This window comes from Festucalex cinctus, chromosome 21, assembly GCF_051991245.1.
Source record: "Festucalex cinctus isolate MCC-2025b chromosome 21, RoL_Fcin_1.0, whole genome shotgun sequence".
In the NCBI taxonomy this organism is placed as follows: domain Eukaryota; kingdom Metazoa; phylum Chordata; class Actinopteri; order Syngnathiformes; family Syngnathidae; genus Festucalex; species Festucalex cinctus.
This window is the reverse complement of record NC_135431.1, coordinates 11,779,216-11,793,623: the sequence shown is the minus strand read 5'-3', so window position 1 is coordinate 11,793,623 and position 14,408 is coordinate 11,779,216. Positions and strand designations below refer to the sequence as shown.

General features: G+C 38.0%; 2 protein-coding genes across 13 annotated transcripts in view; one reads left to right on the top strand and one right to left on the bottom strand.

Moving 5' to 3' along the window:
• The window catches only part of otofa (otoferlin a), a 44,966-nt gene extending 42,493 nt beyond the window's left edge, over positions 1–2,473 (top strand). For 6 of the 11 annotated variants that reach the window (XM_077511480.1, XM_077511484.1, XM_077511481.1 and 3 more), the window contains one exon: positions 132–280. Coding sequence is in view for 5 of the 11 variants with exons in the window: in XM_077511485.1 (XP_077367611.1) it covers positions 132–312 (181 nt within the window). In the remaining 6 variants the exon portion in view is untranslated. Of the gene's footprint in view, positions 1–131 lie in introns of all 11 variants that reach the window. The other 5 variants (XM_077511485.1, XM_077511483.1, XM_077511486.1 and 2 more) reach the window with 1 other exon arrangement.
• A 362-nt stretch (positions 2,474–2,835) lies between these two features.
• On the bottom strand, positions 2,836–10,148 carry drc1 (dynein regulatory complex subunit 1 homolog (Chlamydomonas)). 2 transcript variants are annotated; one of them, XM_077511494.1, is made up of 16 exons: positions 10,008–10,148; positions 9,808–9,856; positions 9,120–9,256; positions 8,863–9,046; positions 8,646–8,783; positions 7,193–7,279; positions 6,991–7,113; positions 6,657–6,778; positions 5,441–5,575; positions 4,770–5,097; positions 4,527–4,613; positions 4,317–4,394; positions 4,133–4,257; positions 3,460–3,609; positions 3,288–3,390; positions 2,836–2,941 (listed from the first exon to the last, which is right to left on the bottom strand). In XM_077511494.1, exons 1-15 carry the CDS (start codon positions 10,079–10,081, stop codon positions 3,288–3,290), a joined length of 1,920 nt encoding a protein of 639 aa, XP_077367620.1. In that variant the 5' UTR covers positions 10,082–10,148; the 3' UTR covers positions 2,836–2,941. The 2 variants fall into 2 exon arrangements, with proteins under 2 accessions (XP_077367620.1, XP_077367621.1); XM_077511495.1 differs by lacking the exons at positions 2,836–2,941; positions 3,288–3,390; positions 3,460–3,609 and adding an exon at positions 3,698–4,023.
• Between the last annotated feature and the right edge of the window lie 4,260 nt (positions 10,149–14,408).

Below are 14,408 nucleotides of genomic sequence, written 5' to 3'. Positions count from 1 at the left end.
AGTTGTTGAAGTCTGTCCTTTTTGTCAATCCTCTCATATTTTAATTGTCTATAACTGCATGAAAGCTTAAAAATGTACTTGTTTTTTCACCCCCTGTTAATTAGTGCGCTTTCTTGTGTCTTCCCGTCAAGTCGTCCAGACACAACCTTCCTGTGGTTCCTGAGCCCGCTGAAAGCTATCCGCTACCTGGTGTGCAACCGCTACAAGTGGCTCATCATCAAGATCGTGCTGGCCCTACTTCTGATCATCATGATGGGCCTCTTCCTGTACAGTATGCCGGGCTACCTCGTCAAGAAGCTGCTTGGAGCCTGAACGGGAAGCACACGGTTGCGGAAGGTTGAGTTTGGGCCGGCTCAGGTTTTATAACGCTCTAACCATCAGCCTCACCCACAGGAAGGGAGCAAATTGGATCAGTTTTCGATTGCAGTGGTACCTTGACTTATGAGTTTAATTCATTACCATGACAGTGCTTGTAACCAAGGTTCGAAATATGCAGCTTTGCATCGCAATTTGCAAGGCAAAATTAGCATTTTGCGCCTCATCAAAACACACTGAATCGCAAAACCTTCTGGATGCACACACGGTGCGGATCAAGGGAAGCTCAGTGCTACATAAGATCACCATCTCACGTGCTAGCTAGCTAGCTAACCAGCAACAAGCTTCGTTCGGCTGACTACTGATGCAGCTAAACACTTTGCAGAGTCGCACCTAGTCAGTAATTATCACTTCTGTGGCTGTAAATAAACTGTGTCATGCTGACTTTTAGGTTTGCCTACGATTGACATGTAGAGCGCGTTTAACACCGGAATTAGGTGCTTGAGTGTTCGAGTACACTAGGCCGGAATTGTGTTAAGATGGAAAATATCTAACTTTGAACAGCAAAATAGCAAGCAAATCAGTAAGTGTCTGGACTCTGTCGATCAAGTTCACTCGCTAAATCTCTCTCTCAAAAAAAAAGTTCACTCGCTAAATGTTGCCGGAAATCCAAAATAAATTAATATACTCTACATCAGCCACGGGAAGTGGCCTATAAGGTTAAAAGTATATTAATATAGTATAAAATATTCATAACATCAGCAATGTTGTTTTCACAGAAAAAAAAAAAAAAAAAAAGTGTTCCACAAAATTAGAAAATTGTTCTACAAATGAAATTATTGATTTGCAAAACTGCTCTGCAAAGAAAAAAAAAATGTTTCAAATCTTGCATAACCTTTCCCCTGTGAAATGAAAGTAAAAGCACCTGAGCTCCTATTTTTCTATGATTTCATGCTTCCGTTTTCTTGATCTTATCATTGACTTTCTATGATTCGAAAATAACTGTGAGGGAACTGACATGGGCACTTGTAAGTCGAGGTACCACTGTATAGCGCGTCACCTTTCACTTAGTAAAGTCTAACACTGCCTTAACGTAAAGTAAATAAGGAGATATAGTTTTTTTGCTTTGTGTGTTTTATTTTTGTGCTCCAGGGCCCTCCTTATAATGTTTTCCTTATCTCGCTGATTCAATATGAAGTGTCCTGGCTGGTCCACCAATAATACAGAGCACAAAAGTAAGATCGTCATGGCAATGAAAGAGACACTACATTCCTTATTAAAGGCCAGTGAAGCGTCAATATGTTTCATAAACTGTTAGTTTGAGGTCCAATTATTACAAGTAGATTTTGTCTTTAAAGAGACCGAAACATAATGCTAAAGATACTAGCTTTGTCCATGTATATAGCACAGAGCAAAAGAATCAAAGCCCAATATTGAAATGTCTTGACAATGGTTTTTAACTATTTCATTTTTGATGGTTAAGCAATTCTTTAGTTGTACAGGCAGTCAGATGATTGCATGGAGTTGATGACTTTCCGCTCCACTATTTTGTACCGAGTGTAGCTGTCGCGGTCTTTGCACAAGTCTAAAATAATCATGAAAAATAAATGAGATGTCTATTTTGCTAAGGAAATAAAACAAGATGTTATTTAATATGATAAGCTCTGATAATGCAGTCATTAGAGTCAGGAAAATTGAAAAAAAAAATGTATAGAATGAAGTTTTGTTTTGTTTTTACTATGTATGCAAGTGTTTGCTACCATGTCAGAGTGCATGCATCTCTGTGACAAACAAACAGGTCGCATGTTAGCATGACGTTGTGTTGAGCTCCACATAAACATTCAGTGTTGTGTTCAACATTAGTGGCAATGTTTAAATATCTCGGTATAAAGTTCACATGACTGGAGCGATAAAATGGGTACTAAAAAGTAAAAGTTGACCTACCAAATCTGATGGCATTTTTTCCCACCCAACTACACCAACCGGCCTGCCCTCAACTTGTTTATTTGTTTGTGATTCTGCTGTTCATATTCTGCTTGCACTAAACATGCCTGTTTTTACCACAGATTTGTGTATTTATAGAAACGTGTGCAATATGTATTTTTTTTCACCTTTTGTTTTTTTTTTTCCTATTTGGAATAAACAAAACATGAGCGTAGCGTTTCCAGTTATTTTTTTACTATGCATCATGCTTTGAGGATGTTGGAACTTTGGTTTTAGTCAAAGTGAAAGGGAATTATGTAAGAACAGCTCAAAATAACAATGTGTGTTAGCGCCAAAAGTAAAAAAAAAAAAAAAAAAAAAAAAAAATGTCAGGGAAAGCTTACTAGAACAGCTGAACATTATTTGGGGTTAATCAAAGACCACATCACAGTTTTTAAAAATGATACCTCAAATCTCAAAAAAAGAGGGTGTGCACACTTTTGCAACCAAATTATTTCAGTTATTTATTTCAATTTCAAAAAATATTTTTTTCAATTGAGTTGTACAGTTTATAAGTCACATTAATGGAGGAAGAAGTTGATTTAACTTGGTCTCTTATTTATTACAAAACCTGGTAGGCTATTTGGATAAGGGGTATGTAGACTTCTTGTAAGCACTGCAGGATATTAAGGTTGATTGTCATCTGGAATGCAAATAATCAAAACTAATGGCTATAGTCATTCATTTTTCTTTAGTTTTCTACATTTACAATTATTGTAAACTATATTAATAGCCAAAAATATTGTTACATCCACTAAGTTAATGTGTTGATTGTTAAGACTATAAAAGCAAATTGTACTTTAATATGTTACAACTTACATGTGTACAACAGTTTATATATAAGTAGTCCATATATATTAATTTGTTGCCAAAACAGTGACAAGATTTTGTTCCTACTTTTGTGGCTATTTAGTGTAGCTATTTCTATGCAATCTATGTTTACGTTACCATAAAATGGAAGATTGTGTAATAACCAAAAATGTACATACTCATGAGCTGACAGATTGTTGCAGGAGCATGCGAAGTTCTGCGTTCTGCTGTTCCAGACCCTCAATTTCAGGGATGCAATCCGAGATTTTGGTAAGAACCGTCCTGGAGGACAGAGGAAGAAGATGACTTGATGTGTGTTTTGCGCATGCTTTTTGTTTGTGTGCTACTTACATGTGCTTTTTCAGTATGATATCGGCCACCTCCCACACTTTGAGTTTATCCTCGGTGATGATGTTGGCTAAACTCTCCCAGTAGGCTTCGTCTGCCGAGGAATCCCACATGTCTGCGCTCCAGTAGCGAGGCTGCCTCGAGGTGCGACTCCTTTAGGGAAGCATGATGTTAGCTACAGTTACAAATTCAACATCTATGATCACAAATATATGTATATGTCTGTGGATCTCACTCTGCTTCATCTATCTATTCTTTCTTCCTTCAGCTTTTTTCTTGGGTCTCTTGAGATCTCCCTAAACTGTTGGAATTTAGAGGTTTCTGGGATTGGTGAAAGATTCTGATTTTGTAGCCCTGTAGGTGGTGTCTGTTTGATGCTGGATTACACTTTGCTTCATCTTTCTTTCCTTTGATCTTTCCTCTGGTCTCCTGGCCTTCTGAACTTCTTGACTCTGGCGAAACTTTGAAGTATCCAGTCAAGGTGAAGGGTATGGGATTTTTATTAGGTTTCAGGTGAGTTAATGAGCACAAACTCAGCAATGATGACGACATGTTGAATCGGTAAGCCTGTCGAATGAACAATACTGAGCTCTCTCTCAAAAAAAAATAATAATATATATATATATATATATATATATATATATATATATATATATATATATATATATAAGCCAACCTGAATCGGCTGTGATGCTTCAAGAAGTCCTTAAAGGCAGGCAGGATATGGTTAGGATTTAATGCCGAGCTTGTGGCGCCTCCTTGTGACGTGTCGCTGGATTCAACCGAACCGGCAGACCCACCCTAGAAGAAGAAAAATGTTTATTTAAAAGGAAATTTTATTGACTGTTCAAATCCCTCACCTCAGCTGGCTCCTTCTGTTGGTACTTGAGCATAAAGTCAGCCAAACTGGGTAAAACCTCCTCATCCATGCCAAAAATCTGGGGGAAGCAACAAAATACACCCCAGAAACATTTTGGCAGCTTCGGAAGCAGAGATACACGACACAGTCTTTGAGGGCTGTGCAGAAATCCTTAGAAAAAAAAGAAAAGAAGGAATTGACGTGAACGCACATAGAGAAGAGTCTCCAGCTTCACAACTTTCTGTTCCTTCTCGTCCAACTTCGTCAAAAGCTGGAGTCTGTCCTCTGTCAGGAATCCCTGAAAGAGTACACAGAGAGAAAAACTGTGAAAAAATGTAGTGTGTTATTGGATTAGTGGAAAACCTCGTCCATAAACCCTGAAATAACTTTTTAGTCAAATTTACTGAACAAAAATATTGAGTTATGCGTTCGGAAGGAAGTGTCTCTGGCTCACCAACTCATCACACAGCAACTCCATGAGTTCCCTCATGGTCTCCAAGGGCACCTTATCCTTCTTCTCCGATGCCGCAGCCGCTCCATCCATCCCAGCAGAGCATTCAGGCAACAACCCGGTCTCTTCCACACTGGCTGGTTTCCAAAGGTGGTCTGGACCGGCTAGATCCATGGAGCAAGCTGCTTGAGGTCTCACCCAGGCCAGGCCGAGGAGCTGCTTGTGAATCATGGAGTCGATGAGCAAAGCCTTCTCGGCTTGTTGTCTCACTTCCTTGTCAAGCATCTTCCATGTTTCCTCAAATTGTTTGGCGTCAGAGACAGCAAAGTGCCTGATGGAGGTGGTAAACGAACAATTAATTTAGTTCAAATCAACATCCTAATGTAGTAGAATGCCATTTTCAAATCACAATAGCTACAATTTAAGAAAACATTTCAATGGGTTGGTGCAGTGGTAGGCCTATTGTTCATATAAATTATTTTTTTTTTTTATTGTAGTGTCTACGTAAGTCAATGCTTAACAAGTGTAAACTCCTCATGTTAAAAAAAAAAAAATACACGAGGATCTTGACAATATATTCACATATTAGCTCACATTCACTATATTGAGGGTAAAAAAAAAATGCAAGTAGATTAATTTTTAAAATCATTCAGCCCTAATGTGCAACATCTCACTTAATTCTCTGCTGCATGCATTGGTACTGCTCAATACTACGTTTGTAGTCATTGGACAAACGACTGCTCTGCTTCTCCGATTGTTTTTTGCTGTTCGTATACGTGCGCTGCAGGTTTTTCAGCTCCGTCTGCAGACTGGAACACAAAACATATAAAACATAACAGAATAAAAACATAATTGTTTTGCTTTCTTTTTACAAACGAATAAAAGAGAACACAATTAAAAAACTTGTGTAATGAAAAATGTAATGACTTGTATGGTATCATTTGCATTGATTTATGTTGACCATCAGCACCCTCATGTGGTGACCGGTGATTCTTGAAACTGCCTTGAGTTGACGTCAGTGTTCGATGATATTGAGTGTTGGCCACGTAATACTCTAGAGTGACTATTTGTGGTAAATTGCATAATTTTCCGGACGCTATAAAATGTTAATAAATCAATTTGTATGCTTTTGGAATGCAAATATTGCTTAAAATGTCTTAAACTACGAACGAATGTGTGTAAAACGAGTCTTCGAAGAAGTTAGCATCTTATGCTAGCAGACCTTTGTTTTGCTAACTAAGCTAATTAGCGTAGTGTTATCTATTCTAGTCCATTCTAAACAAAACAATTATAAATATAGTGAGGACAGAACAACTGTAGTATTTGTGTGTTGGAATGTTTGTCCTGTAATAGCATTTACTTTCCACAAAATGAAAAATAGTAAATGTGAGAACTGACTGTACCTAATATTTTATTCTCCTTTGTTTTTCCTTCTGCGTTTAGTCAACCAAATTAATGGCATTATAGCACCACCTGACAGGTGCTGGGGGTCACAGAACGCGTCCTGCACGATCTGTCACGCGCATGCGTAGAAGCTCGGCCAGCTTGGCTCGCTAACGACGGCAATAACACTCGAACAAAATACCTTTATATGCCTGCGCGATTGTGCGCCACAAGATACGTGAAAAAAAACAAAAAAAAAAAACATCTTAGGATTCATGTAGCATTTTAAAGTAACTAATTAATTAACTTTTAATCCCATACGATTTAAAGATGAAAATTGACACCACCAACTTATATTGTCCTTCCACTTGCAAGTGCAAAGTGAACTGATGGTGGCCGGATGTCTAGCGCCATCTAGTGGTAGTGGCCTGAAACACCTATCTAAGAATTTTTGCTCATCTCAAAATGACAAATTGGTATAGTTTTTGTTCGTTTGTTTTTACTTACCTGAGGATTCTGCTTTTCATGTGGGCTAAGTTGTACATCTCTCTGTCGTCCTTGTCTTTGATGTAGTTTATATTGCTGAGCATGCTGTCCGCCATCATCTGCTGATGTTCCTTCTCCAGATCCTACGAAATTGATCCGTTCAACTCTTTGGTAAACGGTAACCTTCCAGTCAAGTTTAAAAAATAATCTAATTACATTTTTTCCTCCTCGATATGGCAATTGAGATTTAATCAGCGATTATTTAGAAACACAATCTTCACTACAATAAACAACAACAGATCTATTATGCTTTACTGTATATACAAATTAAATCTTACACAATTCATCCTCATACCTGATATTTAGCAAAGTGTTCAGCCCTCATTGCATCATATTTATATTCCGGATCCATCATCAGGTTGTACATTTTGGCTTCGTACTCCTCCACCGTCGTCTTTCTCTCTGCCAGCCTCTCTTGCTGCAAGCATGCTGTCGGTCATTTACATGTTGCGGCTGATCCATTCCAAATGTAAATGGAAAAGTTTTTGTCTCCTGACCTGCTGGTCCCACAGCTCCTTGACGCACTGCTCCCATTCTGTTTGGTCTTTTGTGAGCAAGACGTCGTGCTCCTGCTGGTACACGCTCTATAAAAGGGGGACCATTAGTGACACGTTAAGACGCCTGTGATAATGAACTCTGAGCAGCAGTGCTTTCAGAACTGATAGTGGGCAGGTACATTTCTCATTTTCGTAGCATGTAGCATGCCAACCAGGGTTATAATAGTTTGGGATTTTTCATTCTAGTTAGTTTTTATTTTGTTTATGAAATTCATTTAGTTTTAATTGGTTTAGAGAGCAGGTTTGTTAGTTTTAATTTTTTTTCAAAAATGATAAAGAAATAACTTATTCTGTTTGGATGTACAGTAATATCAAAATAAAAACATTTAAAATGAACCCTGTAAGTTCATGTCATTTTCACCATAATTAGAGTTAGTTTTACTTAATTTTATAAACCAAATTGTTTTTTAAGTTAGTTTTTACTTTTGTAAAAGCATTTTTGTTTTGATTTTATTACACTAATGATTTTTTTTTTTTTTTTTTAAGTTTGCCTTATTTCATTAGTTTTTGTTAATTTATGGCAACTACTGTACGCAAGTGTCGGCAATGTCATTGTCGCAAATATTTCATCATAAAAGGCTCTGCTAAAACAGGCTAATCAATCTTTTTTTATTACATGTAGACTTAAGTTAGACTTGACTTTATTGATCCTTTGGGAAGGCTCCCTCTGGGAAATTTACATGTCCAGCAGCAATAAGAACAGATCATAAAATAAAAAAAAACAATTCAATCAATCAATAAATAAGGTTATTACACCAGAGAGTGAATTAATAAAAATTAAAAAAAATAAATAAATAAAAAGCTCAATGAAAAACTGAGGCTGAAGACAGCTCTTAATGTGACTCAGAACTGTCTGTATGCGCTCCCTATGATGACTAAATATGCTCCGAAAGTGTCTCCTCTCTCGTTTTTATATCTTTTATATCTTTTTAAAATGAAGGGGGAAAAGTTGAAGCAATCTGTCAAACGCAAATCATAATGTGTCTCACATGGCCGTATGCACTCCCTGCTTTGTCTGTGTGTACTCCCTAAGATGTCTGGATGTGCTCCTTAAGGGTCTCCCCTTAACTTTGTACTAATTACAACTTTTTTTTCTTTTTCTTTTTTTTTTAAGAAAGGAAAGTTGAGGCAATAGGTCAAAAACAACTTATAGTGTGTCTTACATGCTGTATGTACTCCTTACAACATTTGGGCAAGGTCCCGAGTTGTCTCCTCCATTTCATGATATAATTACATTTTAGGAAAAGATTTATGAAAACATAATAACAATAGAAACCCAGCGCATGAACCAAATGATTTATTTCAGAATCATCCTCAAAATCCAAGTGGAAAGACCCAAATGAAGCCAGCTCATGAAATCTTGGAATGCTGCATGTGCATTTGGTGAGCGTACCTCAATCTGATCCAACTCCTCCCTGTAAGCCTGAGTCAGAGTACAGATGATCTCTTCAGAGCGCCGCATCATCTCATCGATCTCCTCGGCCTGCCTCCTCAAGTCCTTCACGTAGCGATCGTCTCCACTCTTCAACTCCTGCTCGCGTTACATCAAAACACGATGACGCCATTGTCACCGGTGGATGACGATTGAAATAGTTTGTGCGTCTTTTTACCTGCTGGAGGTCTTTGATGACTTTCCTCTTGTCCTCGAGTAGTTCCGCACACAAGAGCTGCTGCCACTTGAGCGTTTCCTGCAGCTCATACGGCATGACCGTCTGCTCGGCCAACGACCACCTGCCCGTGATCTCCTCAAACTTCTCCTGGCTGGACTTGACTTGCTTCTCCAGCAGCTCGAAGCTGAGTCGAGAAGGACACACTGAGAAAGAACGTAATAGCATTAATAGTGTTTATTGTGAAGATGAAAACTCACCGCATCCTGCGCGCTTCCTCCAACTCTTCCCTTCGCAGGGACTCTTTGGCGTCGGCTGCAGCTTGGATGTTGCTCACTAATGCCAGCAAATCGCTTTCCAGCTGGGAAAATCGACCAGGGCTGCATGACTGAGCTTCCTGAAATATATGCAAAATAAGTACTGCGATACTAAAACTAATGATGATGATGATAATGGCACAAAGGCAGAATTAATACTAATTCAAAGAATATATAAAACATAAATGCATAACACAAACAAAATGAATAACTATTTTTTTTGTATTTCTCATTTTAATTCGCTGTGAACAACATTATACATGACCAATAATTAGAAGAAACGTGATTATAATCAACAATAATAATAGAGGCAGAGCTGCAGAAAATCAATATTTAAAAATTCTGAAAGAAAAGCATGCAAATAACATAAAAATAATAGGCCTACTGCATTACTACTCCTACCAATATTGACAATAACAATGTGCATTTTTGTGGTATTATTTGCTGTCCATCATATGAGGCGTTTTATTATAGTATTTTACTCTCTTCAGCCACGAGAGGCTGAATTTTGAGTGTCTAATGGAATGTCCAACTTCAGATTTCAGATTGCACACACATGCACAAAAAAACAAACAAACAAAAAACATTTATTTGGAGTTGCAAACTTGGTTGGAAGAAAGGGGGCACCAACCTTTGCATGTTGCTCTTGTCCTTGAGGCAGCCTCTGCTGTGCCGAGGTTCTCCATGTGAAAAGTGACAGAAGGCCATTTCATTCAACATTTATACTCATTATTAGCAGTAGCACGTGGCTTTGCAAAATAAATTCCAAACCACACTAAATACACAGTGAATGTTAATTTCAGTGCAAGAAAAATATAGCTTCATTTTTACCCGTTTTCTGCGTCTTCAATTACGGGAAAATCCAACTTTTCACACGCCTCCTCAGCAACCTTCACTGTTTCCATGATTGTTATAATTTATAAGTCTTACACCGTATGACGAAATAAATAGGCGCGCAAATTCCAGCAGAGTAGCGCAGCGCTGCGTTTTGCGACCTGTTGCTATGGCTACGAATGTTGCCTTCAGGAACACTCGGGAAATCAAGACACTAAGGACGCATTGGATGAGACAGGACTGCAGCGAAAGTACAGTATATTATTTGGCTTTGTGACAAAATTTTCGTTAGTTTTTTTTTTACGGCAAATTATAGACGAATAAAAATAATCTTTAAAAAAAAAAAAAAAACTGGCTGAAAAATTAAGGTATAAGCTACTGACGTAAAATGTACTAGAGTGACAATTTACAGCTACAAACAACAAATCGTTTAAAATAAAACAAAACAAAAACAAAACAAGATCAATGTTTAATAAAAAAAAAAGTATATTAATATGACAAGACAATGAGAATAATTCATACATTTTGAAGCAAAATCACAGCTGAGGTATATGTACATTTTCCCTGAATACAGCACCAAATATGTCCACACTTGCTGAAACATAAAAATGTTGCATAAAAGCTTAATTTAGAGTTTTATTTTTAATAATCGCAAAAGTATATAATATTTAATATTTATTTTAACTGAATTTAGCACCAAATTCTGTATTTCCATTTATGGATATACTGGAATAACACATTGTACAGAAAAGCATACATTTTGACCTTGGGCAAAATTATAATAATACCTAAGCCAAAAAAATTACATTTAAATAATTCTCACTGAATTTGGAACTTCCATTTGTTGACACTGAAATCTGTAATTGTACTAGAAAAACGTAACCTTCGATAATGAGCAAAACTAATTTTAAATTATTGTGATAAAAAAAAAAAAAAATCAACACTTCACAGAATTGTGAACAAAATATTCCCACTTGCTGATACTAAAACATCTATTTTTATTTTGAAAAACTTTAATTTGACTACGAGTAAAATTTTCAATCACAATATTGAATATTTGAGTCATGTTGAAAGTTGCATGCCAGTTCATTAAGGGTCATCAAGCTATAATAAGGTTCAAATTTATAAATTACTGGATTTACTAATACTGTGCATCCACATATACAATATAACACCAACTATAAGACAATTCAGTGCAAATGGAGCGACACAACGCAACCCATGTCTTTTGAGGCAAATCTGTAATGCCAACAGTTGGCAACAGATGGCGCTAATGCCTTGCAATAAACCATATCAAGAGTACACCTGTTCAAAAACAGACGCCCCCTTGCCCAAATGCTCACTGTCTTGTCAAGATGATGGCGCCCAACCTCACAAAGGGGTCAGATGCTCCTGACCTGAGAGCAGGAATGAATGGGGCCCCCGTCGGCCGCTGTTTTATCCTCAAGTGGGCCTCAGGTAGCAAAGGTTTCTGACATATGATCCAGTATCTGCGACGTCGCCAACAGCTGACTTGTCATAAGACCTTTGTGCACGCCAGGGACGACTAAGGAGCAAAACGGCTCATTTTCTTAGAAGCTGGAACGCTCGGTGCGGTGCTTTTTTTTTTTTTTTGCATGGAGCTGTGACAAACTGAATGACTGCCATCCATTAGTGATTCTGTAATCTATCATAATGCCATAATCTTGGGATTGACAGACTTTGACCCCCGCTCGCAGGTGTATAATGCACCCCATTCACTCGCACGTACGCGCTGCGCAAGGTGCATGTGTCGTGCGCTCATGTGTGTGTGCTAAATCCGAGCCCCCTGGGGGCATATGTTTACTTCTTAGTCAACAAAGAATCATATTCATCGCCGAGGCGTTGAGAGGTGCGTGGCCTAAAGGTCACCTACAGCCAGTTAACTAACTGACGGCTTAGGTGGTAGCAAGGGGAAGGGGGGCCAGGCCTTGCATAATGACCCAAACGCTAACGCTCAAGTAATGATGCAGTGGATATAAAAAGTCAACACACCCCTGTTCAAATGCATTTTGAGAGTTGAAAAAAAATTGACCAAATAATTGTTACACTATTAACTGATTCACTCCCAAAAATGTATTTATGTTTTTTAGGTTTTTGTATGCTAAAGCATACAGAAGGCTTTGATCCAGTTTCTGGCCTGAAGAGGTCGCTTAAAGCAATGTTAGTTATTACAAAAGAACGGCCAGCAAATAGCAGCAGAGTATAAGAGACCAGCCAGGGACATGTTACAGCAAGCTCTTTTTCCCAGTATTTTCAACAGGTTTGTGAATAATGATGAAACTTAGCTAATTCCAATGCTAATGCAAAACGGGAAAACAGATACAAATATACCTTTTTTTTTTTTTCCTGATGAAAGAAGAGACTAATCTTTCTTTTGGTAGGTTCCATGTTTTTATAGAAAAAGAACATGAAAATGGCTGGGAGTGAATGAGTTAATGTGACATCCGCTATCTTTTCAAGAAGTAAAAAAATAACTGAAATGTGGTTGCATAAGTGTGCACACCCTCTAAGACTGGGATGCGGCTGGAAAAAAAATAAATAAATAAATAAAATCACATTCAAACCCTCCGATTAACCCCAAATAAAGTTATTGCAAGATTTCCTGACATATTTTAGCTTTCTAGGAAAAGATAAACAGTTTAGTGCTAACACCGTTCATAATTCTTTCCACCTTTTCTAGGGGGCCCGTTCTGAGAGGGGGGGGATTCATCCATTTTAACACAATGCAAAGCTACAAATTAGTTTCAAAGCAATTTTCACACAAACACAAAACTCAGCACTTTTTTTTTTTTCTCAACATGTGCTTGTTGTGAGTCACTTTGCAATATCATACTCAGTCCAGAATTTTTAATATATCAAATCTGTGAGTGGATTAGGCACTCAATTATGGGAGGAATTAAGCCGATTACCTCTGGATTTTTTTTTTTTTTATTATTGCAAAACAGCAATAAATCCAGCAAAAGTCAATCAGCTGCCTCGACTAATGCAGACGTCATTGCAATGACATTACAAAAATGTATTGTTATACACATAATTTCAGAAACTTAATATTTCTATCATCTGATATACTCGTTATATAAACCTTATCATAACTGTATTCATCATATATTATATACAAGGTGATTGTGTGACTTTCAACCTCAGGGGTTAAACAACAGAGTTTAGCGGGAATTCTTAAACCATCACCGTTAAGCCACGCGGGCCCCCCGGCACACACCGCGTAATGCTCTTAGCGGCGAGCTGATGATGGGCCTCGGTGGCTGCGCTCCGTAAGACCAAGAAGCCAAGAAAAGTGTTTGAAACGGATGTGTGCGCGGCTGTCGAGATTATTGGGTCGAGTATCTTTATCCTGCTGCTAGATAAGCCGCTAATGATGGAGGAAAAGCCCGCCCCCATGCGAGAGATTGGAACAAGGGTCGCCGCTGTGAGCAACACTGCACCTCGGACAACCCCAGAGCTGCAGTCAGACATTGGATGCTGCAGGAAGGGACACAAATTAACTATTTTACTAAGGTGCATCATGATTAAGTTATTGCAGTTCCTTCTGGTGTGCACAACTTGGCCACTAGGAGGCAGTATAATACAGTATTGCAAACGAAAAGTTTTATTCAACTACTATATGTGGCTCAGTATGCCACAGTAATATTAGTAAAAAAAAATTATAAATTTTTGCAGAGCCATAGATTTGTGTTGGTCATTTTCTGCCACTGGGTGGCATCAGTGTTTCATGTTAGCTGTTTGGTAACAGTACATTTTTCTTGTCAAATTCAGAGCAACTGGTATTTGGAACGTGAAGCAACTCGTGGACTCCAGGCCATTTTGTTCATTGTAAATTCCAACTTGTCACCAGTCCCCACAAGCACATTAAATTTTTATCATATTCCTTGTTGCTAAATTGTGTTCTAGTTACTCCTTTGCACAACGTATGTAAAATAAAGCATGAGCAAAAAGCATTTGCGCAAACTAAGGTGCGCAAAAAAAAAAAAAAAAAGAACAGGAAATGAATGAAACGAAGCATTAGAAGTAAGAAAAAGTAAGAACTCTAAAAGGTTGATGCATTCACAGAAGACTGATTTTCGAAGCAGGATTCAGAGTGCTCTCATGACTTATGCGTGTGTTTGTATTTAGCCAACACAGCCAGTGATGTGCACCCTCTTCATGTGACAGATACAACACGCGTCACCACTAATGGACATGGAGTACCATACTTCCCTTTTTTGTATGTGCCTTTTTCCTGGGCTTGCATTAAAGACATAAAAACCCATTTCTCCATCAATAACTGGCACACACTCACATTTGAGTACACACATTCACACAAAACCACAAGGATGTTTGTGCAGCAGCATGTGCAACTATGTAATTAATATTACTATTCGG

Excerpts from the sequence above, each read along its gene's own strand:
- drc1 (XM_077511494.1), bottom strand. The coding sequence starts at position 10,081 with ATGGAAACAGTGAAGGTTGCTGAGGAGGCGTGTGAAAAGTTGGATTTT. Across the intron at positions 8,784-8,862 it reads TCATCAAAGACCTCCAGCAG|GAGTTGAAGAGTGGAGACGA; the intron begins GTAAAAAGACGC and ends TAACGCGAGCAG. Across the intron at positions 3,391-3,459 it reads ATCATACTGAAAAAGCACAT|GACGGTTCTTACCAAAATCT; the intron begins GTAAGTAGCACA and ends TCTGTCCTCCAG.